The sequence below is a fragment of the Neodiprion pinetum genome, chromosome 1, assembly GCF_021155775.2.
Source record: "Neodiprion pinetum isolate iyNeoPine1 chromosome 1, iyNeoPine1.2, whole genome shotgun sequence".
NCBI classification, from domain to species: Eukaryota; Metazoa; Arthropoda; class Insecta; order Hymenoptera; family Diprionidae; genus Neodiprion; species Neodiprion pinetum.
In genome coordinates, this window is record NC_060232.1 from 38,499,233 (window position 1) to 38,527,064 (window position 27,832).

Sequence of the window (27,832 nt, forward strand, 5' to 3'; positions counted from 1 at the left end):
TTTTTTCTCAGTATATCCGATACACTTTGCTCACTTATACCGTGAACTCTGACAAATAAACCCAGAAGCGCGTCACGGTTCAGACTCTGCTTACCCGTACGTCAAATCGTGACAAATATCCGAGTACTCGGTGTACAGATTTCTTTACACTTACACAATCTTGTTAAGCTACTTTTCAGTTTGCTCTCTGCGGTATAAAGCCGCTGCAACTGTAATATATATGTCAGTATGACGTGGAGTGAATCAGCGAGTCGGAAGCGGCTTAGAGCGCAAGTATAATTAATTTATAGCACAATAAAATGACAGGGTTTGACGAGGAGCGAGTATAATTATCGATGTCGGATCAAATTAGGACCTGAACGGTTCTGTTCCACAGCCAGTAAAATCCTCATCGTATGTAGGTCTGGATAATTATTGCAGATTTTTCAAAAACGAATACAAAAACTGTGATATTGTTGCCAGTATAATTTATTATATCATCCCAGCGTGGAATTTGTATCATCGATTCGCAATTTGCGGGTAATGTTACGCATGAGCGTGAGCTTATCGTAGTTCGTGGCCTAAGTAATTAGCCCGAATTGGATTATCCGGATTCCGCGAAAAGATAACCGTCTTCGTGACCATGTAGTTGTTTTTTTTTTTTTATTATTATACGGTGCGACGATCGATAAACTCTTCGATATTTATCCTTTTCGGCAGCCGGGTGCGGGTGCGGGTTCAACTTCCACGCAAACTTCCGGGTTTCGTTATCGCGGTATTCGATCTATAAAGTGCCACGCGGCGCGTGCAAATTGCGTTAAAGCGTGCGATGCGTCACTCGCGAAAGGTGGAATTAATCGCTGTAGTACGAAGGTATAAACAGATAGCTGTTACTGTATCAGTGTGTCGATTCTTTAGTTCCAACCTGACAGAGACTCACGTCCAATTTTAACCGCACCTCCGTTGAAACACATCGAAGCGGCAATTTCGTTGCAACATCGTTCTGAGAACCAGTTTATTTTACAATAGTTCACTACAAATTCGCTACGAATACAGCAACGAGTTGCAGCTGACCGACCTACTTTGCGAAATAAATAGCAGGATGAATAGAAGCTCTCCTACGTATATCTTTCGTTCAAACAAACAATAGTAGTGAATTCAGAGGAACCGATCACGGCTAGCTGTTCGCGGACAGACTTTGGTGACGTCACACGACACTAACCAATAAGAATGAATGAGGCTCGGAGACTCTCGTTCAAGCGTCTAATCAGAATTAAAAAAAAGTCTGCAAGTGCCAGTTTTTAAAAAATAAAATTTCTTTTAAAAAGTATCGGCCTTGGCATCCACATACTTCCGAAAGAAATTTTGTTTTATTTCTTTGTTAATGGTACTTATATTGATCTTTTTTAATTCTCTCTTTTCCAATTTTCAACCACTACGGAACCTCGACATATTATTTATACTGTTATTGTATTTTACCACGCAGCATCTTTTACCAAAATTCGATTGACGCAAGTAACGTTACATACGTATAATTAGTTTGTGATCTGCAACAGAGTTGAGAGTTATAACCGTATTGAAATATCGAAAATCAGTTAAAACTTACAAACATTCGTATCAGTTTATTGACGTACTTAACGCCTATATTTAGGTATACATAATTCGGGAAAAGTTCCTTCGGTAAATATAAAATTCCATCTTTACTTTTCTCATTGACTAATCTCCACCGCCAACAACCGACCGATATCTGGAATTTCTGCTGAGAGTGGAAATCGTATGACATGTAATACACGTCTACAAGATACACGGTGTGAATAATTACTAACTCGAGGAAAAACGCAAGTGTGGTGTATTCATTGAAACATACCGTACAGCCACTTCTTCGACTTTTTAAGTTCTACTGCTCAATATCCCGTCTACCAAGATACGCGTAATATCCGCCTGCTATGTAAGTACGCCTTCTGAAAAACGATCGAATTGAACAAAACGCCGTTTGCTCAACCGTCGCACCTGCCGATCACCGAACAATCTATTTCGTCAGTAAATAGCTGTGCAGCGTCATTTTGCACCGCGGGTGAAATACAGACTTTAATCTATTCCAGCTTCGCGGGTCACGGATATAGATTCTCGTTTAAATTCCGCTGACTATTTTCACTGTTTACCATAACTAAAAAATGTAGGTCTCGGTAACCAGAAAATCCAGTATATGTTACTATTGTTTATTACTGTGATTAAACGCGTCGTATATTTTTCTGCAACTATTGGGATTGCTACTTCGCAATGCGTAATCTGGTGGGAAAAAAACCAATACGACCAGGCTGACAGCTGACCGTTGACCGTATTTTTTCACGTGTGGATGATAAAACAGATATTTTATTGATTACGTTTCATAAATTTATGTGACATGAGTAATTCGAAACCCCAAGAATTACGATTTGCCTACGTTAAAATTAAAACCTGAGGTTATGCGGTGATAAAATGGCGCCGACAACCAGGATCTGATGTCATGAGGACATTTTTCATTTGCGATAATTTGATTTTGTTGTAACGATAGATTAACGTTGTCATAGTTATAATGGATTAAACAAAGATTGCGGGAATCCAAGTATTGCAGAAAAAAGACATTCGTCATTCTACTTCTCCTTGGGAATCAGCGATGAGAGCAACAGGCGATTCGTTAGGGGTGCGTCCTGCGTACTGATATAAAAATAAACAAAAGTGAACCGCGTCCTGCGCCGTCGATAAGATCGTTCTCAAAAAAATTCAGCGAGCGTGTTCGAACGTTTTGAACCGATCGTTAGAGTCTGCGCATGCCCAGACCGCCCGCCGCGTTACGACGAAGGTAGCAGTCTGCTCGACAGATAGAGAGAGACCTGCCTGCGAGAAGGAAGTTTGTTTAGTCCTCGCGCAACCGTCGAGGTATCACGTGGCGTGTGACGCCTGGTTCAGGGTGAAGCCGAGTTTTTATTTATTCCTGATTTGAAATCGCTGTCGCGTTCGCGTTTCGAACGGAGCGGTGAAGAGGATCGTCGATATTTTTCAGCAGAGCGAGTGAGCAGCATTGAGAATAAAGTCAAGACCTTCGTAAAGTAAAAAAACAAAAATAAGAAATAAAAATAAAGGAAGGCTTGACGCGTTTGAAAGGCCTTTATCGCACCTGACGTATCGACGCAGAAAAACAAAAGACAATAATACAAGATCGAGAATGGCCGACGCGGAATTGAGTAACCTTTTAAACAGGAGACAGAGGATCAACGAGGAACTCGAGGAGGGGAAAGAAGTCAAGAAGGAGTACAAATACGTGAACGTGTACACGGAATTCCACGAACTCTCGAGGCGCGAAATCAAGCAGTACGAGCAGACCTTCAACAGGTGAGTCAGAGTGCGTCGTGTCTCGAAACGCCGATTTGTTATTATTACATACATTGTTATTATTTCTACCGCGTCATTCCTTGCTAATCAGTCGATTCGCGGGTCTACAGTTACGGTTACGTTATAATTGCATAGTATTATATGACGCATTATTTCGACCGAAATCGCCCCTCGTGAAACGTTTTCTAACAAGCAACTATTTGAATTTGTCATTATTCCCGCGCTGACGTCACGCGGCACCAGCCAATCTAGAGAAACGATGCAAGCGCTTCGAATTCGCTTGCCTTCGTTTCACATCTCAAATCGCCGTCACTTGCCTGGGATTCAACAAAAGTTCTCTAAAAGTTGCAAATCCAATGTACATAGCATAGTTTTTGTTCGCATAAAATTATCTCGTTTAAAATATATGTGCTTCATTGCGACTCTGAAATTGATTCTAACATTGTAATACTGTTTATAAAATGTATTAACTCCTTGAATTTCGAACCTGAAACAATTGAAAACCAAACATTTATATTTTCAATGATGCGCTATTCTTTCACATTGAAAAGACTTTTCGGCGCCTCGAAAATACGGTATCTTCAAGTTCATTGAAGGTCGTATAATAGTCTCAATAATGACAACGATATCGAATTCAAATACTCGATTGTAAAAATAATTAGTCTTACTCCACACGCGTGAATATTTCGTATAATACGAGAACCCCTGTGGGCGATGATAATGAACAAGAGTCGTGTGTTATATGCTTTGTTATACCTGTGCCTGTAGCTGTAACCCGAGTACAAGGTATCGGTATATAAAAAGCAAATAAAAAATAAACGATACTCCCGTATCTCGCAGAGCAGTAACACATTACGGAAGGTTTTGCCCGATTGAATAAACATTTATACAAGGTAACGCACACCGGTAACTAAATACAACCGATTTCGCACGTGCTCACTTTTCCTTTGATCTCGATTCCTCGGAAGTGTATCCACCTTCAGTATTGTGCAAACAAACGTGCCGTAACGAAATTCAAATGTCGATTACGAATCGTACGGTATTCCGAATTCGCGTAATCGCCTCGTCACAATTATACATCATAGTAGTAATCAGCGATACCTTGATCGCAAGCACAGATTAACACCCCAAGCGACAGTTTATAGATCGAGTATAAACTCCTGCCTGGTAAGTGATTAGTTTAAGGTGTATTTCTTATCTATTGATTGGAATTGTTGCAACGAAAGCATGACCTAGGTGCGAAACGAGTAACGAATCGGATGCGTTTAAACGCAAATATACCGCATGAGTCACATCGGACTGTACAGGCTTCTGGTATAGAATACCAGGATGAAAACGAAGAAAAAATACCCGCAAAAACTGATACTCCGGAAACATGAGGACATTGAAAATATCTTTTGCGGTCGTGCGATGTATGTGGCAAACTGGAACTGGAAATCCGATCCATGTGGTTCGAGTATATTCACGTCATCTTATAGGATCGCATGATTATACCTTACAAGTATCTCATATTCTCAGTTTATTTTCATTCCTCGATATTCTTCCGACGTGGTTCGTCCGTCAATTTTTTCCCCTGTGTTGTATAAATAAAACGGCGAATCTTTTCTGCAACGCAATTGTTGATTGAAACACAATTTTGCATACGTACGTAATATTTGTCGGACAACAGAGCGTGAAACAGAAATTTTAATCTTCGAAGATGATTTCAGAGAATCGTCTCGACGATGCCAGCAATTAATATTTGACTTTCCGAATTTCTTAGCCGCTTATCAGTCGCGTTATATCACTATCATGTTTTGCAATTTGTGTAATGGGTACAAATTACAGTATTTTTTTACATCTTTATTCCCATCTCACTCAATGCCGACGGTCAATCCTTCTACTCGATTACCGAGTGCCGAATACTTTTTGTTTTTTATACGTATTCCTTTCGAACATTATTTTGTAATAAATTTATCGCTGCGTTGAATTGAATTCTGTATACATTCACACGTGTCTCCGTTACAATCGATCAGTTGATCAGGTACTCGATCAAGCTGCGTAAATGTTATCTGCTTGAAAGCCTCTTCAATTATTTAAACCTATTCTAGAATATAATACATAAGAGCTAAATTAAATTGTAGTATACTAATTACATTTTTTCATATAATTTAACCAATGTCGAATAAATATGAGACCGAAGTTAATAACGTTGACGTAATTAAACATCAGGGAAAAAATCCTAATTTCTCAATATTTGAATGAATTTCAAGTGCAAGTTGGCCTTTCGTATCAAAAGCACGTTTTTTTGTTTGTTTTTTTTTTATTCGGATTTACTAAATTTCGGACATTGCTAAAGGTACAAAGTAACGATTTTTCCTAATCATACGTCGTTAAAGTAACGTTACTAACTTCATCTTCGCGAATGAACTTTGTTCACACAACACCTGTTTCTTCGCCTTCACTAAACGGATAACCGTAAAGGTCTGAAAGATAACGAATCGCTTAATTCTGCGATTTATTGCGTGCAGATTATTGCTTTAAATATTATCCCAAAGCTTAGCCGGGATCAGCGACGATGTTAATTAAATCAAGAATTTTGCTGATTATTCGTAAAAAAAAAAAAGCAAACAACTTTTTGTTTTTCAAATTTCTGCGGTGTATTATTACGTTTCTTTTTTTACAATCCTGTAAACTGGAATTTATTTGTGTACATTATATACCAGAACGATATAAAAAATGGCAAACTCACGATCCTCTTTATCTTATCTGTAGAGCGAAGTTTCCAGCTTATCTCTTACAAAGGGAAAGATGAGGGGGGGGGGGGGGGGGGGAGCGGTGCTGCCTGTGATCTCAAGTGTAGTGTTAAAAGAATGTAAAATAACGTTTACACAACGTATACACACATTTTACGTATAGGAGAATACGTGTATACAATGCAGAAGAAAATTCAGGTCAATTCAGCTCAACACAGGTTCTCATGTAACGAAGAGAGAGAATGAAGTTCGTCATAACTTGTTCACTTTTAGGAAAAATCATTACTTCGCGAATCTAGGATCGTCTCAAATCGAGTAATCTATTTTTAATACGCAAAGTGTATTCAGATTTTTTAAATTAAATTCCTTCCAACCGTTCTAAATTTTCAAATAGATAATTAATTTTAGTTTCAATATTCCGTTACATTAACGCTACTAACTTCAATATGGTACGTAACACTATCACATTATCGCGATAATGACGATTGCCACATAATTGTAGAAACTTACAAATTCGGTAAAAATCATTGTAAATATTTCATCGATTATAATCTATCGTGCGAGTTTATTTCGAGATGATTTACATTATTTGATAAACATATTACGATTTTCTCTTCTCCTTTTTTTTTTTTTCTCACAGTGCAACATACCGTCAGAAGCAGTAATGTTATCGAGATGAGATCAAAATCAGATGGAAACTATACCTAATTAGATTGTTAGGCTGTAGAAATCGATGAATAATCGATACGGTCCACTTTTCTCCCGAATCACCGATTTTCGGGATTCTTCTTTGTTTTTTTTTCTGCTTTTTTCTCGGCCAAAGCTCCAAATTCTTGAGAAGGAGGGTGGAAGGAAGGCAAATTGTTTAACGGTGCGGCCCTGAATCGTACCTGCAGGATTGGTGGAACGTCCAACCTTTGCGCCGCATTGTCAGACTTCGGCGGCGTCGCCAGAGCCGCCCTACAACAGCCGGTTCAAAATACCGGCAAAGAAAAAGTGTGTATAAAGGCGGACGAGAAGGAGAAAGAGAGTGAGAGAGAGAGAGAAAAAAAGGTAAAAGCTTGGAAAAAGGGATAAAAAAACAAAAAAAAAAACATCTTGGCGAGACTTGAGACGCTGCCCGGAGTCCATCTTCTTCTCTCCTTCTCTCTTTTTCTCTCTCTCTCTCTCACTCTCTTTCCATCTCTCTTAAGAGACCTCGGAGAAAATATGATCAGTGCTGGAGAGTATCTCGCTTATTTTCGTTTCACGTTACTATTTATACCTGATTTTTCTCGACGTCGTTATAGATTGCAACCTTTCAAATTGGCGGAACATTTTTGGAACATTTTCACTTGTGGTACAGTTACCAATTTCTCAATATCAGGTTTGGCTCGAGTTGATAAAATCCCACCGAATTCTACAACTTTTATCAATACATATATATATATATATATATATATATATATATATATATATATATATATATATATATATATATTAGGGTGGGCCAAAATAATCGACTATTTTTTTTTTCACTTTATACTCCGAAAACTTGGTTGGTAGAGACCTCAAAACATCCTCTCCAAGTATGAGCTCTTAATTTTAATAGGAAGGTCCTCCGCCTCTCGGTATCTCCTATTTATAAAATAAAAAAATGCGTCTCAAATTTTCGTAGGAAATTGAATTCTCTAAAAAAAAAAGGTCTCTTGTGATTAGTCGATTAAATTAACTTCGTTCAGAAGATATTCACCGTCAAACTTGAAATGCACACTATTTTTAACAGTTTTTTTTTTTTAATAATTCAAACAATTTCAATTTAATTCATGAGTTTCGGGAAAATTTTTACAATTTATTGTAGAGCAGTAAATGATAACGTAACTAACTTCAATATGATCTGTTGAAACATTATACTTGTTACAATTTCCTTTCGGAATTGAATTCGCTGTACGATCCACGTCGAGAATCGTGGCGCAATTTTCATTGGCCCGATAAATATTTACGGTGAAAAATTCACAACGGGCTGCATTTATTACGCAACGTGTGTGTTTCGTACATTTATATAATAATAATAACAATAATAACAATAAATTACCATTGTACGCAATATACTGGGGTCTATCATAGCACTGGGTCACGAACTCTGACCCTTTGCGCTTAACCACCATTTCCTTCTTGTTCATTGTGATTGGAAACAATTTTTTTTTTTTTTCATAATATTAATCATCACCGTCGTCATTCATTTGTTGTAACATGTAACTCTGCGTGTTTCGTTTGTCATGTTCGGCTTGTTGAACCGTTGCTGACGGACCGTTTGATCGTTTTGAACTCCGACCCTCCGGCCACGTAGCTAAACAACTCGTAAAGTCAATGTCAATTGTCGATAATAGACAGTCAACAAAGGATTTTCTTTCCTTTTATTGTTTTCTCTCACATCTTAAATATTGTTCGTTTCTGATTCCTTGCTGTGTACGAAGAGTGAAAATAATTAATATTTATCGCAGCGTGGCGAGCGAAGTTTTGCATTTTATCTTTCTGTCCGCGGTCATCATGGTTTCGTTATCTCCGGCAGTGTTATTTCGACCTTAAAAATAGCTTTATATACTGACACAAGATAATTTTCTCCACGCCCTTGTATAATGTATATAACAACCAGGAAGCTGTTTCGCCGCGATGACGACTCGATTCGTTCTCAAAGCTTGCAACTTCTGCGACACGTGTCGCGATTTTCTTAGTACCAATTGACCGAACGTGTCATTGTTAATATTTCAACCACGTTTTATCTCAATCCAAACCGACCAGTATCCGTTGAATTAATTCCAGGCATACAAAAATTACCGCCAATATTTATTTGATGCATAAATCCGTAATCGTGTCTTATAAAAATATAGAGACTCGGCTTCACTCCATATTCCATAATTACATCGAGACGGATATTGGTTGTGGTTATTTTATCGCCACTTCACTCCAGGCAGTTCAATCTCAAAATAACTGTGCTAAAAGGGAAAGAAAATAACCGAGGAATAGTCGGCAAAGCTCTGCAATAATCATCGATGAATAACGAAAACGCCTTTCGTGTTAAAAATCTTGCCAACCGCCATCGATTTCACAATTTTTTCACAACCGACTCTGGAAGCTCGGTATCAACCACGATCACGTTGTAAATTTCGATATCAATCTCAACAATTAACGAGCGTGATATCATGGCGCCTAGTCGTAACAGTCAAACTGATTGAGCAAGTCTGCGTTTATACGGGTCAATTAAACAGAGCTTTACGTCTACCCAAATAAGTGACGAACATGATCAGCCTTTAGCTCGCTTCTATCCTTTTACGATTGCGTTTTCTTTTCTTTTTTTTTTTCATTTCTTTTTTTTCACTTTCAACATTAACGATCACGATGATAACATATTTAACGAAGGTACATTTCAACGAAGAAGAAAACTATGTGAATCGCTTGTTACGTTTCAGTTGTTTTGCCTCTTAATTCGATTCGTTTTTATTATTTTATTTGAAAAAAATTTGAAAAATTTTGAATGGCTTTTTTCCTACGCGTCGTTTTATCTCGATCGGTACGCGAGCGAAGAGAGTACGGTTACGTTTCAAAGGAAAGAAAGAACGAAGAAGCTCTTTAGTGAGACGAGTTACTCGACGTTATTCAGCAACGGGCTGGGCTGGTGAAGAGTTGTTGTCATGGTCCGTGTAACGTTACATCAAGCTTTTGACAAAATTCTTCTGCTTCTCTTTTGTAATATTCATTACACTTCGGAGAAGCTGACACTTTGACGATAGCCTAAAAATAAGCACCTAAATCAACCTCACCGTGCTTTTTCAATCTTTATACTACCAGGCACGTTTCGTCGCTCTTTTGTATAACATTGTTATATTTTCAAGCACTTTCAAACTTGTTTGTTAGTGAATTGAAACGTGCGTGGTAAAGTCACGAATTATACGTAAACGAATTTCTGCTTAGAGGATTATGAATGCCAGAAATGGATTTCCTTCAATTGAAAAAAATTACACTCGGTGAAGAATTTGCTCAGTATGCTTCATCGCGTGATTCGAAAACCTGCGACACTCGGAGTAACGAGAAAACAACTCCAACCGGTCGTATTTCGATTAGTCAGATGTGCAAAAAATTTGAAACTCGTCAACAATTCAAACCAAGTGAATTAAACTATCAAGAATTGCAAATATGCTTACATTTTTCATCCACACAGAGTGCAAAAAGTATTTCGAACAAAGTTGCCAACGTCACAGGTGACTCAAAGGCAAAATTAACATTCAAGAATGCGACCTTGAGCATACGAGTAAAGAAAAACGCCATGTTTCGGGTCAAGGTCGACACGGTCAAGCCGCTCGTTGAATATTATATGCCAACAGATTCATCTCTTCGCATAAATTTTCAGCGGTAGCAAATCGATCGGGCGATTAGTTAGACGAAGCTGTCTGAACTCAAAGACTTGCGAAAACGCCTCGGTAAAGTGAAATTATTTCTACGTGCTGTCTTCAGTTACAGTTGAATATACAATTGTTACGTAGCATAAATTTATGGCAAAAGGTTAAAAAAAAAATGCACGTCACACGTATGTAAATTATTCTTATATAATAACGAGATCAGTGCGATTAGACAACGCGATTTGAATCTTCTCCATAAAATGAAGAAAATTTCGCTTCTCAAAGTTACTAGAAAATTCTAGTAAAACGTGTATCGTTACATCGTAATAACGGCTAAAAACTGTTCGTATTCTTAAATTTTTTCAGTAAAATAAAACTCGAACATTAATTTACCGTCGCAATAGTTGGAAGAAAATATAGTACAAGTGACGATAGATAAAAGTTCACAGTTGTACAAAAATAATTTTCATCCTGTATCCCGAACTACATAATTTTTAACAAAACGTGGACGCTCGCAAATTACGGAATCAATATCCTTTCTTCTTAGGCCATAAACTGCAGAAGCAACCTGAGCGATATCGGATATCGAATTCATCGGTATTGTCATCTTCATCGTCTTCCCTGCGAGGAGTAGGATTGTAAAAAACGCTGAACCAGGGCCTGGAGCTCCGTTTCTTTATCGTGTGCAACGTCGCTGCAACGTCTTGATTTAATAATATTAATCCGACGGCGGGTTTATCTTTGAGAGTTCTATAAGCGTGCACTCGGGTATCTTGCATCCTGAGTATTTAACGGTACGCGATAAGCTCTGTTCATTTAAACATTATCGTCCATTGCAGTACTCGCCTGTATATACTGTAAGGTATGTCGGGTACGTAGCTTCGAAAATCGCCACTTGAATATCATATGCGCCAAGGCATGTATGTGTGTCTTGATCGGAAATTTCTAACGCACTGTCTTGATTACTAATACGAATCCATGCGGACTACTTATTTCGGTCATCGGTCAGGTTATCGATTATTGAATTGTACAGACGGAAACTTGAACGCATACCAAAGAATCAGAGAAGAAGGTTAGGCTTGGAGAATAAAATGATGTAACACACTCACAATCAGTTACGGTGGTGAAATTTATTTCATGTACCAACCAGGTATGTGGGAAAGTAATTGGTTCGAACTACTTTTAATATTGTGAACGATGAGACGGTGATTCAATCGAAACAGATAACGTTATGGAAGAGGTGTTTTTTCATACTAATTATATGCTTATCGTTGGATGATGATCGAGTTTTTAATCCCAAACTCACGTCTCACGTGCTCCAGGAATATGATTCTTTATAAATCCTATACTTTTCTATCCAAGATTCCTCGAGCATAACAGAATATGTACATTACAATACACTCGACTTCTAAACAGTCGGTTAATCTGCATGACGTTGTACGAATTTATCCTTCCTTCGATTCAATTCAACGCAGACACGCGCGAGATTTTTGTACTTGGAGTATTTGGTCTATCTAATAAGTTTTATAGAAAATTCTGTTTTAGACTGTCAGCTAAGCTGATCGAGACCAACGTTTTCGTGTGACTTCCGTTACAGTCGACCAAAACTCCATTCGCTCTTTATAAAAGGCATGTTCCATTCCCAGTGATACCTCGTATTCATTTCCTATCCTAAGATAGTTGCCCTCTGTTGCAGAGAATGGGGCCCACGGTGTCCCGTTTAAAGCCGGGGAAGTTGGTGTTCTGAAAAACGATTATCCATTGTCAGAGATTTCGAACAGCTCGCAGAATATTCTTTTGAATCGTGTCGCTAGTATCGAAAACCGTTACCCGTCGATCGCAAAGGACGTCCACAACTGCACCATGATGTCCGTAACTTCCAAATCTCTTTTTGTAACGGTTCTGTTGTAAATGGCGGGTGAAAACTGCAACTCCGGGAAATATATGTAAAACGTATCATCACCGTGTCCCACACCCAAGCTTTTCGGATTGTCCTGGGAGAAAAAGATGTTGCTGAAAGTGCCCCGGTACTGCAGTGTGTAGAAATACTGCGGATTTTTCGCGACAGCGTGGTGCTGAAGAAGCGCGCTGTAGGCTGGATATCGAAAAAGAACGTCGCCGAAGGCGTCCGTAACGTTTTGGAGTATCTGTCAGTGGGAAAAATCCATAAATCAAAAAGCTCCGCTTCTCAGCGCGCAGAATCCATGTTCTAAACCTGATTTTTCATTCGTAATTCACAGTATCTCACCAAACTTTCATTTCCACTTAGACCACCTGTCAAGTAGTACGACTTCACGGCATCGACGTAAGCAGCCCCTTTATCCGGTTGATAATCCAACGTTGCAGCTTGAGGTAGAACAGCATCGAAGTTCTCCAGAAAGCGGCGAAACAGTTCCTTGTCTTCGAAAAACTCTGCAACCATTCGAACGTAGCATAAGAATGTTGTACGAGTAGTCGAAACAAAGTTGATTTGAATCGGCACATAAGTGGCTTGGGATTAGATAACCGAACCTTCTACGAAGGTTTTACGATCCCTCTGGTATTAACCCATGCACTCGCTTTGAGGCCGCCCGTAAAGTTCCCTAAAATCGGTCAAAATCCTTCGAAATAATGACAATCAGTCGAAGTCAAGTCATTACCTCAAGTTATTTCAAATCCTTTGTAATTACTTGGGTCTAGCGCACTTAGTGTAGCTGAAATTTATGGAGGGTAAAGGTAAGGAGGACTATCTCCGTGTACATGGTAGAAAGTGTCCGTAAAGTAGATGACAATTAAGATGACATTTTTGCACTAAAAGTTCCACCAAACGCCAGAAATCAGATTGAACCCAATCAAACCCTGATTGCTGAGCACCAATCAGATTGTTTCCCTCATTGCTTATAAGCGCTATTCTTGTTGCGACGGCGATTTGTTGAACCATTATTTCCTGCTTTTTGGTGGATACTTTTTCGACCTCTTGTAGTTCCCACCGTTATGTTACGAGGTCTGATGTTACTTGTGTGCAATAAACTTGCTGTAACCATCTAGGCTGCTCGGGCTTATCAAATCTTTGTCTAGTGAAACACCACTCATCTTGACATTCCATCTGATCTGAACTTTGGCATTGAACCATCGTTACATGCGTTGTTGCGTTTGTGCACTACATAAGATAGAACACGCTATCACCCTAATCTGAAATGCCCTTATAACTTCGACTGCTAATGATTCAAGGCTGCAGTTCACATTTGTTTAAGTAAGCAGAAGGTTGCAATAATATAATCACGAGGCGCTTCATACTGTTTGATAATTGAGGGATTAGGAAACCTTCTCGCTTGGCTGAAACGTCCGAAGGTCTTCCACACGAGTAAACAAGAGGGCAATATTGTTGAGACACTCACTAACGGTATAGAGAATCGCTTCATCTCGGACAACACCGGAAATCCAAGGCAAGTCCCGGATTTTCCCAGCCGCAAATATATTAGCCGTAGTGTCGGTAAATACCGCGCCTTCGATATTCGGCTCGTCAGTTGGGGCCCAAACAATTGCCGGCCATATATGCCAGCGAATGAAACGCGGTGCCGTAGCTATGATTTTGGCGAAGTCAATTTCTCGCAGGCACTTGACCAGAGCCGCTGACGTCTTGTTCGAGCAGCCGACGTACTCGCCAAGTTCGTAAGCCCGGCTCGAGTAACCAGATCTTGGTAATTGGGACCAGATACCGAGAGCCGATCCGCTCTGCGTTATGTATTTGTGAAACAGTCCTGTTGGTAGGTAAAACAAAAAATGTATTCACTCGTCATGATACCGCAGCCAATACGGAAGTATCGACAAGTATGAGGAGTATTCGAATAGTTGGACCAATATGCAGTTATAAGGGACCAAAGAATCGATCGATACATCATGATCGTAGTATAAATTTACTACAATCCGTTACCAGTACGCCTTACTTGAAAGAAGCAAATGGTGATTGATCAGATCGATGAGGATCAGGGATGAACAAGTCGATGTTCATCGCTATTATTGCATATGGTGTCTTACCAATGGTGAGGTCTGATAAGGTTAAAAGATGGACGCAGGCACCGCCCGAACTTGCACCGAACAGTGTGACTCGGTCCGGATCGCCACCAAAGTATCTTGCGTTATTCTGGACCCATTTAAGTGCGAGGATCTGGTCCTTGAGGCCCCAATTACCAGACGCGACTTCGTCACCGGTGCTCAAATATCCAAATGGACCGACTCGGTGACTCGGTAGAAAGAGCACTATGTTCGCATCGAGTAAATACTCTGGTCCGTACCTGTCGGATCTTGCGTTTCCGGAGGTGAAGGCTCCTCCGTAGATGTAAACCATCACTGGTAGTAGCGATGAATTATCACCCTTCGGGAGCTGTTTTTTGAACAGATTAACGGGTGCTTTAATTACGAACGCAACGCAGATGAGACGCTTTGGAGAGGGGTCGTTCGCTAAATTGGAAAAGTGGTGAATTAACACAGTTGAAAATCAAGTTGTGGATCAAAGGAACTCGAACGATTTTATCATTCTTTGAAACAATAATGAGAAATCAATCGAGACGACTTGAGTCGTTGAAAATTAGTGCAACTCACTCAAAATCACATGATGGTGGAAATCGTCGAATGGTTTCAATTCGTTAACCTTCTACTGATTCCTCCATTATCATGTGCTTTCGTCAATTTTCACTTCGCCAAGTGATTTCTGTCGATTTCTTAGCCTTATAGAGATGATTGCCACTAACTTTTTATGATTTCCTATGATTCTATCCAATCCCAAATCACTGGGAAACAAATGATTGGAAATTAAAGATGACGTTGGGAATGAGTGAACATGCACGAACCCAAGACAACGAATTGGAATCATTGATTCGATTTCTAAGCGATCGGCACCTGTATACGTTCAAATTACCTTCGGCGTGTAAGCGTTGATCCACAAACAGTCTTCCTTTCCCTTAACTTCGTTCCCCAGTAACTGGGGGCACATTTCCGAATCCAAGGTGGCATCGCGAGTCCCACTCCAGCCATCCGCAGGTACAGGATTCCGGAACCTGTCGTTTCAAAAGGTGTAGATCCACCGTCATTCGGTTGAACAAAAACGAGATGATCCGTCCATAATTTACCTGAGATCCCCAACCGGCGGTTGCGCGTACGGTATACCCAAAAATGCTGAAACCGTTCGATTGTGGATGGTCTTTCGAACCGTGCCCAGCAAGGTACCTTGAGGAATGTTCACTGTCTGACGAACGATGCTATTTGCCTGAGCAAGGCCAGCTGAATAATCGTTAATGTTTGTCGTTAATATCAGAATAGTCAGTAATGAATAATTCACCGGAATATGGAAAGCCATGTCGGTCCTCTGACTGACCAGAACAAAGTAACTACTGAAAGAATTCTAGATTCAATTCTTGATCGCCTCCCGGAAAGGGAGGGAGTGTTTAACGTAATCTAGACGCGAGACTTTGATCTCCATTCGCTCGTATTTCTCTTTGATAATGATAACCGAAAATAAAAACAAGAAAATGAATCTTGTCTCACCGATTTCGACACATAAACGCCAAATTCCATCGTTGCACAACATGTCGCAATGTCGGAAATCGACTCAGTGCCGAAAATATCTGCGGAAAAAGTGATCACCCGATAACAATGGACTCCAGTTTCCATATAAAAATTTGCGTCTAAACCAGATAAACGAACAATTATACTCTGCTGTATACTTTCACCGTCTTATCATATCCAAGTAATTTCTTATCTCAACTTCAATTTCAACTAACCGGATATCAATAAATAAACAATAAATAATTGAACATGCTCACTTTTAAAGCTGTGTAAATTATACCGCTCCATAAGCTTTGGAAAAAGAAAATTATGTACTGGATAAAAAGTCGTTGCTATCCGTAGAAATGTGAGTTTATTTTCTGATAAATAATTCATTGTTTACGTTTTAATCGTCTCTCATACGGTTACTTCAAATCGCGCAATCGTTACGGATATATCACGTAACGTGTATCACTTATATGTTGTTGCAATCTCTCTGTTTGTCTATCATTCCAAATTTATGGTTCGAGTCAATGCCTCCTACGTCGTTACGACGCACGCCGTGCACTGGTGCGTTTCGTTGGGCTATAAAAAGCTCCGGCATATCATCCCCCCCGGGTATTTTGACACTGCTGCCATATTTTCCAACAACAAGAACGAGCGGGTTGTTACAAAGAAGTCGAATATCAGGACCGTGGGATTGATCGATTATTCGTTAACGATCGTATTTAATTGATAAAACAATAATACAGGTCTGCAAATAAAAAACCTGCACGTGTTGCTTATACTTTTTCTTGTGAATTCTCACTCTCAGCGGAATCGGGAAAAATAATCAAAAAGTTCCATCACGTCTGGTTTTTTCGTGAATTCGCGTTTGTAGTTTCATTTGGAGTGAAATTCCCATTTAATTCGAAATCTGGTATCCAGCTTCTTGTTTCCAAAAATCCTGCACAAAATTCATTTCTTACTTCCATTTAATACGTATTAGAGTTAGACTCAGGAATAAATACAAACAGGGAAACATAAAATTGAAAGTGGATACATGTTCGAAGAAGTATCAAAGAGAAAGAGCAAAGGTTTCATAGGTGAAAAGAATGAACACGGAATGTCCAGTACATTTCATAAAGAAACATTGTTTAGTTCAATGTAATAAAATTTCAGTTTTTTTCATTACCGTTGTGCGTTTTTTTTTTTCTTTATATTCAAATATCTTGTATTTTACAAAAATACTGTACGTAATGGAGGGAAATGGAATTCGTTTTTAGATTCAGCACAGACAAAAGCATAAAATTTACTAAATACATCCCATGCAGCTGAAACCAAATGTTTTTTTGCAGGGCCGCTTAATCGATTGTTCTGAAAACGATTAATCGAAACCTGTCAAATCATATGCGTGTGTAAAATTATATTTGCATATAAGATTACCTGCAGCAGTTCAGCCTCTATTTCACATTTCGTTATACTCGCAATAAAAACGAAAAAACAGACGCATGGTTCGAAGGCAGTAAAAATTGCAACCTCCAGAGCTGACTAGGCAATGACAAAGTGGCAATGTGCAGAATACCTTGTATGCACACGTGCAGTGAATGCACTCGAGAAGTTGTTTGCCGGGAAATCAGGCAATTTGAATCGTGATTGCAATCAAGCTGAGAATTGATGAAAATGTGCAGAACGGTGAAAACTGCGCGGAAAATCTCACAGAATTATATTTTCCAGGAGAATAATCAAGTTGCAAACAAAATACTTGTCAATCGTAATTGTCGACAAGATAATTCAGTTTTCTTAAATATTTTATCGCTCTGCGGATGAAGAAAGCAGTTTATATCAATGCGCAACTGATTATGCTCAAAAATAAAATGAAGAAAAGGATCGAATTTCGATTCACGTATCTACAACACTTTTTTCCTACGTACAATGCGATGATTTAACAATCTATTGTCTGGAATAGCTGTCGACAGGCTTTTAATATAACCTGAATTTTATACAATACCCATACACGTGAACTTTTTTAATTAAGCCGGAGGTTTTATCGAATTCCAATACATGGAGATGCATTCTGTCGTTTGTGTCCAATAAGTACAATTATATTCGTTATATTCAACACCTCGATAATTGAGCGCTAATTAGCTCTAGCTAAAATAGGTACTTTCGCAATTTCAGTGAATCGATTTTCGCACGAATATTTATTCAAGTAATAAATGAAAACGGTGATCCATTTATAATTACAAACCGTCTAAAATACCTGCTACCGAGATAAACAATTGATGTGGAATTATAATTGGCGTAAAAATTATCACGATATGAGTATTTTAAAACAGGTAATTATTTGAATTTCATGTGAAGATCTCTTTCGTTTCACTTCAATGTACCGTACTACGTTATATAAATTACACCTATGCTAGTTTGATTCTGGTACATATGTGAACATTTTAATTAATTATCCAACTCGATTCAACGGTGAAGAACTGAAGAAGAAACGTGAATCATAATTACACCTGCGCGTCTACCGGAAGAGATAATTATCGACTGAAGTAGTAATTAATAAATAATACGTGAACATTATATGGTTTTACAAGCCGCTAGACAGACCTGAAATCATTACAGATGTTAACACAGCCGTCTAATTAACGTTCGGCAAAAAATTACGGCAAAAGTGTGCAGGAAGTTATAAAATTTTCATATTCACGGTTCATAAGTTTTCAGGCATAAGTATATAGACCAATTTTTTCTACAGGCGAGTGAGGAAAGTGAGTATGTTATTTTTTTTTTTAACGATACCCGTTACACTTGTAGAGTTCCTTTCGATTTCGCACAGCTTGCGCTGCGATCCGTCCAAAAGTCGGGAATAAAAATTGGCGATCTATTTAAGAGTTAGACTTTTGACAAAACGTTTAACTTTTACGCTTTCCATTTAATCCGTACTTCTGTCCTATTTGGTTTTTCCATTCTTATCGTGGAGCTCGAAGCCGTTTGATAACCTGAATTGTACGACCCAGTCGGTGTTGGAAATCAAACGAGCATTACGCACGATCGAAGGCTGCTCGCCTTGACCGAATTCTAAGAGACTTTAAAAGTCGTGTATCCATTTGCGTTTTCTGACGTCTACGTACACAACGTGCACGCATATCGGATTGAAACTAACAATTCACCAGCTGAAAGCTTTGAAGCGAATGCCATTGTAAACAATTGTCTCAATGCGCAGACCCCAGATGCAAATCGTTGACGAATCAATATGTGTGTGTAATTTACATGCGCATGATGTAACGCATGCAGCGCATGCATCGCATTGTGAGTGAAACCAAATGCACAGTTCCATTGACCTTTTTCCTACCCGACTCATGTGTTACGGATACAAAATTCAATATATCGTGAAAATGCACGGTTACCGTGGGATTTATCTGGAGCGTAATTCTGTAATCATCTCTTCGTGTTAAAACGGCTGAAACGACGTGTAAAATACGTTTTTTTACTGTCTGATAATACACTGAGAGAAATTTTTAGCTCCGATTACCGCTCAGTCCTTAACTATTTTCATTTTTTACCACAATCGAAAGATATTGTTCTAGATACCAAATGAAAATTAGTTTTCTAGCTGTTACCGGAAAGTCTGGTATCCGTTACTATTCTTTCTCGTTACGATCACTGTTGCTAGATCTTCTTGCAACTGTTGCGAAAGTTTAATGCTTGTGCAAGAATAAATTGACGTTGAAGCCTTGTTTGACTAAAAAAGTAGAGTCAACCTCAGAAACTGATTTCGCGTTGCAATTATAAATTATATATAAATATAAATTTTATTGGAGAGAGGCAGAAACCGGAATTGGATAAAAAACTAGAAAGTCTGAAAATTTTTTACGAAATATTTCATATTTGATTAAAGGATCGAAATTATCTGAATCAGACGATATAAATTCGAATGGGAATAAATGAAGCGTGATTTGTCACTCGACTTTTGCCGATAGCCTGCTGGAATTCGATAAACGATAAATAGCCGTTCAATTAACGAAGTGATAAATTTAACAATTGGAAAGCAAAAGAACTCAAATGACTGAAATATTCCAACAAATTGATATTCTTTGATTTCGAATGATTTCCCAGCGTTTTATTGACTACCAGTGACAATATTTGTAATTTTCTGTGATTCTGCCTGATCTGGAAATGATTGAAAGACGCCTAAAAATAATTGGAAATCATTGGAAATCCGCGTGGTTAGCATTGGAAACGAATGGTAATCGCATTACAAGGTAGAAATCAATACAAATCACTCGAAATCAACGTCAATGAATTGTAAGCATTTCAATACATCGCTGCGAATATTCTATGATATATTTTTCCCTATATAATCTTATTGTCAGTAGAACCTTCTTCGACGGCGCCTCCTTGGCAGCCGAGGCTGAAAACAATCCGCAGACTAGAAGGCAGACGGATCGACTGACATAAGTTTATGCGAGAGAACAAGAACAAGATGAGAAGAAAAAAAAAGGGAGTAAAAAAATACATGATTCGTATCCCGAAAGTGGAATTCTTCACAGACCCAATTCTATGGAATGTATAAAAAGTTCAATTTCGAATTTTCTTACCGTTTCTTCAGTCCGTGAAGAATAAAAAAATATTATCAGTTCAATGTCAGAATATTCGAGGTTACCGTTTTCTCGATTTTTGTGTTCAGCTTTCACCGAACTTTGGAGCACGCTCAAATCGGTTGATGATCATCCGAGCGATCATTTGTCACGATAATGTCCTCAAGTTTTACTTCTTCCAAAAAAATGATGACCGCCGAAAATTGCTTTGGTATTAAATTCCTGCGAACGGTTCATTTCTCGAAGAAACTGACGGTGTGATTCTCTTAAAACCGTGTAACTTTTCCCTGAAATCTTCTTTTCTCTTTTTTTTCAAACAGAACCACTATAATTTTGGAAACCTATTCTAATACCTACGACTGGTTCAAAATTGGTTACTCGACGCAGTAAAATAATACGGATTCTGAGAACTTTGGACAGTCGTCGGATGCCTTGCATCTATGTACCGAGTTGAAATAGTCCATAAAATTTTTAAAAAAATTTAAAGCTTACACGGTACACAGTTAATACTTAAAACCCGGGTGCAGTTGCATATATGTCTAGACGGTGAAAGTAAACAGTCAAAGATGTATAAACGATGACGTGTCGAACCTAAATCCTAACATTATGGGTCTCTACGATTCTGTAAAGGTGTAGGATGTATAACGCCTGGTGAAGAGATTTCGACTTTTGTTACACCCAAAATACGTGACAAACCATAACTCGTGTCGTAAATTATTTCCACACCCGTTGACCCGTCGTTCTTATCGTTAGCCCGCAAAAGGTGGATACCAAACGAGCGTCTTTGGCTTCACATCCTGCGGAGATATTTAATCTTTTACGAACCGAATCTGCAACGAAACAAGAATAAAACGAAGCCTAGCTCGGTAAAGAATAAAAGAGGAACGAAACCGGGGTCAGGAAAAAAGGAAGAGGGGAAAGAAAAGAACGAAATATACGCGAGGATCGCATGCGGAGGAGTTGAAATATCGTCGCGTAATGTCAAGGTTCACGAATTCTCAAGGAAATAAAACGCCACAATATTATCAAAGATATATCTACGCGAATAATGTAAACGAATAGTGAGTCAGCTGGGAATTCTTGAAATCCGAATCGCCAAAAGTATAAAAAATCCAGTTATTTCGAATTCCAATTTTAATATCCGCTGCGTGCACTTTTATATTTATATTTGCATCCGCATCAGCTTTGCTGAGACAAAATTTCAACAGCATTAACCGTGAGATTTTTCTCTTCATCTCATTTCGAGTCTGCTTGATTCTTCGTTGTCTTGATTCATCGCCGACTAAAAGGCTTGAGACAACTTTGCCCTTTATATTGGCTCGATCGATCGGAACACTCGGGGTGTTCGTCACCCACGTGTGTATAAACATTGTATACATATAACTGAACTAACCGCAATGCAGAGTGCATCTGGTCATTTTTATTACGCAACCCACTTGCGGTTACGACGTCACATCCTGCACAATGCGCAATTTCAGTTTTTAGTTTTGGAAAAGATACAGGAGTTTGTTTGTTTGTTTTTTTTTTTTTTTCAATTTTTTTAGCACCGAACGTATGACGATGGAAAAATATAAAAAAAGAAATTTGTACTTGATTAAAGAAAACAAACAAACTTGAATTACATATCGTGTAGTATTTAAAGAAATTCCTCACGATGAAATTGATATTCTACAATTGCATGGCACGTACCTTCAGGTTAAGAGAAATTCTAAATGTTCATCGAGAAAGTTGAACCAGGTATAACATATAGCTGGGAGACGTAAAGTTCGATCGATCTCACGCAATTTTATTGTCGTAGTATTTGTACATTTCTGCGATTTCTAACGATTCTTTTCATTACGACGGTTCTTCGCTCTATAATTTTTTGGACGGAAAACGAAATTTCTATTTCTCGATCCCGTCTTCGAGTCAAGGAAACAATTTTTAATAGCATGTAGAAAATTACCGCGTTACGTGAGTAGATTATTTTTCATGTATTAAAAAATTAACTATACTGGAATAGAATCGACAATTACGGGCATTTTATCCTTGTCGGAAGAATGAACCATTACTTACGACAAATATGCTTGAACTTGCAATATTTAATGCTGTAGCGTGTGTATAGTAAATTTACAGCGACATCGCACGAGCGTGTAACATTATACTTATAACGGTGCAGAAACTTATAATTATTCTGACTTTAGTCAGTGCAGTCGACTGAATGAAAATACGCGAACGCTGTGCCTCGGGGCCTGACGACGAAGCCTCGGGGCCTTATAAGGCGAAGTGAGTCCCGACTTTGATATCCGATCTTTGCTAGTGTACCTCTCCGTAATTGAAAAACTTTGGTAAAAAAAAAAAAAAAAAAAAACACGTTGCGACTGTTTATTTAAATCGCTGCTGCAGTTGCTGCACATCTGCGATTGGAAAAATTGTTTTTTCATATCTCATATGGAATTTTATTCAATCATAAAGACGATGGAATAGAATGTTAAACATCGCTCTCTTTGGGAAGAGTGTGTAAACGTTACCGAGAGTGAAAATCGATTCGGTTTATTTATAGACGATTCGCAAATAGGCGAGCTTGCAACGGACGAAAAGATTTTGCCACCGTTCAGCGAGCTTTCAACTTTGCGCCAAAGTGGAGACTGCATGCGGTTGAAGGTAATCGATTTCTAGAAGGCTGCTTCCTCCGTTTCCGATGCACTGTAATTTCCAGCAGGCCAACCGCCTAATCGGATATTATTGCTTCGATGCCAGCTTATCGGTATTTGCAGAAAAACAACTTCCGCATGGATTGATTTTTCGATCGATAGTTTACTACGCGGGGTTTATAGCCGTTCAGTTATACAGGATACAGTTCGACGTATTTTTTGGTCGTTTACTTATTCTTCGATGAATGTCAACTCGAGCTATGTTATTTTCTGATCCGGATATGGTTCTACGAATATTAATCGAATCACATTTGTATATACATATATTTTGGGAGTGAATTCCTAACGACCGCACGGTTCGTCGTAATGCGCATGCGCATCAAATTTTAGCAGACGACGGACCATGCAGTCGTTAAGAATTCACTCTGTATCTTCGGAATAAAGTGATTGACACAAATATTCGTCGATTCGTCAACCCCTTTGTACTTGTTATTTTTTATTTATATTCATTAATTCTCTTTTCTTTCCAGATTTGACGACGGCCGCGACGGTTTCCTTGATCTCGCTGAACTCAAACGGATGATGGAAGTTCTCGGGGCTCCGCAGACTCATCTCGGCCTGAAAGCCATGATTCAGGAGGTAGACGAGGATCGTGACAGCCGAATCTCTTTCCGAGAGGTAAGAGAAAATCACTCCGACCATTATTGCAATTTTCGCTGCAAGATTAACGATTCAACTTTAGAAAAAATAATGGAATTTTTTCGGTAAAAGCCTGAGGCGCAGCTGAAATTGAAATCCTGATCGACGATCAATTTCGATCGATTTCGACCCTAGCGAAAACATTCATTTTGGAAGAAACAATAATTACTTCATTTCAATTTAATTAACCGAATGAAATGCGATCACTTTCAGCAAAGCTTGAACATTAACTCGCAGAATGGTTTGATTATATATTTCTTCGATGTAAAAAAAATCGCGCATTAGAGTAGTTAATTAAAACATTGTAGAGCTTGTGTAATATGAAAAAATAAATAAATGAACTAAAGAATTCCTTCGCGTAACACTGAATTCAACGCGTTCAGTAATGCGCAGTTCCTTGAAATTTCGCTCCTCCAATTCTCCTTGGTTACACAGTTACAAGATGAATAATATACACGGAAGCTTTCGAGTCAGTGAGCATCAACTAACCGTGCCGGAGATTCGCCAGTGGCTCGAAGTTAGTATAATTAACAACCTAGGCAGGAAAGACACTGCGTATTTATCCACCGCCAAAGAGAACATGAAAAATAAAATATATATAGCGACTGAAATTCCCGCAAGCCCGGTTTTTAATTAATCACTTATTATCGTTGGTCTCGTCGAGTGCCATTCGACAAAAGGGCCGTCTCGTCGAAACAATGAATCCAGTCAATTCTCCGCGGTTATTTTACCTGAGGCTGACTAATCCTCGATGCATTCATCGTGAAACTGCCTTTTAGCGAAGCTGTGTCAGCTGTGAATCACCGAAACGTACAAAAGTGATGAAAAATTCATTATCATTATTCGTGACTAATTCGCGAACAGAAAATCTGCACATCACCCATATTAATTCCGAACCTACGTCCGGCAATGAGAAATAAAAGAAGAGAAAAAGCGATCTCAGAATTGCAGACACGCAATCATCTTCCAAATTTCGTTCTACCAAATTTTTACCAATACATACTCGGAGTTTGGGTGTTATTTGAATCTTCTATCGCATTATTTGAAAAATGAACTGTATGTTTGGGTAATATTGTAGCGGAAAGATGAAAAAGTGATCCCCGTGATAAATTTGCTATTCGTTAATTAAAAAAACTGCTTACTCAGCTTTTACGTCCAACAATAAGTGTTGTTTGATCATCGTTTTTTCATGTTTATAACTTTTCAGTTTCTCCTGATATACCGAAAAGCTCGAGCCGGTGAGCTGGACCAGGGATCCGGGCTGGGACAACTTGCAAGACTGACGGAAGTCGACGTTGACGAAGTGGGCGTAAACGGTGCCAAAAACTTCTTCGAAGCCAAGGTGTGCATTGGATAAGAATCGCTTGACTATTCTGTTATCAGTCATTTTAGCTTTCTTCATTGAACTTGTTTTGAATTTGTTGATTCTTGCATCATTAAATTTCGTCTAATTATACATGAGAATATCTGGTGCATAATCGAACGTTATTCAATCTAGATCGACGAGTTACGCAAAGCCAATAAATTTGAAGATGAGATCCGGATGGAGCAAGAGGACCGTAAACGCGAGGAAGAAGAAAAAGCTGCCAGACGCGCACAATTTCGTGAAAAGGCTGCCCTCTTTGGTAATAATTGAGATAAGAAACTGGAAGAAAATGAGAGAGGAGAAGAGGAGAGTAACGAAACAACAACATGTATGCTATAAAAGTTGTGAAGAAAAAAAAAACAGAGCTCCGGAGTCAAAGTATGCGATATAGTTTTGTAAAATTTCGATGTATTGTAAAATTTTGATAATGTTTGTTGTTTGTTGATATGAAGCTAGGTGTTATATAATTATTGAACGCGTTTATAAATATGTTATATGTAGAATGCGTATAATTGAAGTTATCTATCAGACATCTTTGCGGTTATGTTGAAGGTGAAAGGTATATAACAACTTGCAACTTGCTCAAAACAAGAGAACGAATATATTATAATGTATAGATAGATAGATAGATAGATGTATAGGTAGATAACTTCAAGTAAGATCGTAATAGTCAATCTTCGTCAGGAAACAAAAAAAAAATGTTAGAAAAAATTATATTACATATGTAATAATACTTTATCGCATGTATATTGTATTGCATAGTTTTATGCGAATTGACATCAGCGGGAAATTCCCTAGGAAATATTGCATTGTATTATCGTCGCTATGTGTATAATAATTTAGACGAGGTTGATTATCCAATTTGAAATCTTTTCTGTAGGCTGACGCGATTGTGAAAAGGAAGGAAAAAAAGCTTCGTCATGATTTAGTATAAATTACGTTGCATTTATTTTAGTAAATAGAAAGAATTATTATAGTTGAAGAAAAGAAAGTTGCCCAGAATTCAACGTTAGAAAGCAAACGACTGATATAGTTATTATACATACATACCATACACATAATACACATGTTCTGGTAGATTTTTAAGATCGTCATATATATAATTCACCCTCGCGAGTTAGATGGAATTTTAAAATTAATGTGAATGTTTAAGGCATGACGTGTTATAATGTAAATAAAATATTATTTAATACGTACTAATAATTGAATAACAATTATTTTCAGTTTTCAAATAATCATTATTTCAGTCAATGTATCAGTTATAAACGGCCAACCACTCCCATCAGCGTGATATTCCAGTATGCAAATGCAGTTTTCTCATTATTTTGAATTTAAATATAGTTGAAGAGCAAGATGTTTTCACGTTTCCTAATATCCTATATTCCAGCCCAACTTCACATTTTCCCTGTGAATAATGGCGTCGTCATCAGAAAATGAAAATCAAGAGATTTTTATTCTTTGGGTTTCGTTAAAATCGTAATAAACGTAAATGTTGATAATTTCAAAATCTCGAAAATACCTAGTAAAAACGTCACTTATATTTTAAGCAAATAAAAAAAGAAATGAGAAGTAGAAAATCGTTCGATTATATGCCTTTTCACCCGTTACAGAATAATACGCCTGAAATCGCGGGTCACGGCAATCCGCAAACATCAGTCTGCATTCAGCAAAATGATGAATTGATGATTGCGTTACCAGTTAACGTGTTTACGGTAATTAATACACAAAGAGCAGATGTGTAACTCGACGAAAAAACGAATTAAAGAATATTGAAACAGTATGAAAATATTTAATGTGAGTTTTGTGTCTCGTTATCGTTCTTGTACCAACTTTACAAACTTTTCTGCGCGGGGTGTTATTTTTAACGGTCAAGTGTCAACGACTTACAAACTCACTTTCACGAATATTCAATGAAAACTTACAAAGCTTCAATATTTTCTAACACATGTATAGAATTTTCATAATCTCACATTTTCTTAATTCAATTAGTATCAATTCGTCATTACTAATTACGTAACGTCATTGCAAATCTTTGCAATACCCAAAGCAATGGTAGATGTTCTCTGCATTATCCACTGCCTTCGCGACGCTTACCGACACTCTCATATTACCATCGGAAATTAGTTCTGAGAAACGTATTCTATGTCAAAGGATGGTAGTATTCCAGTGGTATGAAAACGTCTTTGCGACTCGAATCTATATAAACATTCATGTTCCGTGAGCGACAAGCGCTAATTTTCATTCGTGGTATTACTTTATTCGCTCTTGCATGGAGCTTCGAGTTAAGGAGCCCGAACGCTGTACTATGGATGTGGACCCTGAAAGCGATGAAAAAGATATATAGGCTGTGGTGGCGCTGCTGTCGTTAGTATAGGATATAAGTATTATTATTTCAGCAATGACTGGGCGTCGATAACGAATACTCCTCACTTCATGGAATTTCATATCTTATACCTCCTATACCACGGTCTTATATATAGGTCTGGAAACTCCATTGGGGGTATGTCGCTTATTGAAGCAATTTTTGTGTTCACTAGTCGCCACTAGGTTCGTTGCGATCTTATCAACAGTG

General features: G+C 38.2%; 2 protein-coding genes across 2 annotated transcripts; one reads left to right on the forward strand and one right to left on the reverse strand.

The window, feature by feature from the left end:
- The first annotated feature begins 2,851 nt into the window (after window positions 1-2,851).
- On the forward strand, window positions 2,852-26,224 carry Swip-1 (EF-hand domain-containing protein D2 homolog Swip-1). Its single transcript, XM_046608851.2, has 4 exons — window positions 2,852-3,351; window positions 23,726-23,873; window positions 25,102-25,236; window positions 25,393-26,224. The coding sequence occupies exons 1-4, from the start codon at window positions 3,185-3,187 to the stop codon at window positions 25,528-25,530; spliced, it is 588 nt and encodes a 195-aa protein (XP_046464807.1). The 5' UTR covers window positions 2,852-3,184; the 3' UTR covers window positions 25,531-26,224.
- LOC124210651 (venom carboxylesterase-6-like) lies at window positions 11,570-15,832 on the reverse strand. The gene is made up of 7 exons (XM_046608811.2): window positions 15,571-15,832; window positions 15,360-15,498; window positions 14,480-14,825; window positions 13,840-14,202; window positions 12,711-12,874; window positions 12,293-12,609; window positions 11,570-12,205 (listed from the first exon to the last, which is right to left on the reverse strand). The coding sequence occupies exons 1-7, from the start codon at window positions 15,795-15,797 to the stop codon at window positions 12,016-12,018; spliced, it is 1,746 nt and encodes a 581-aa protein (XP_046464767.1). The 5' UTR covers window positions 15,798-15,832; the 3' UTR covers window positions 11,570-12,015.
- Window positions 26,225-27,832: the final 1,608 nt, after the last annotated feature.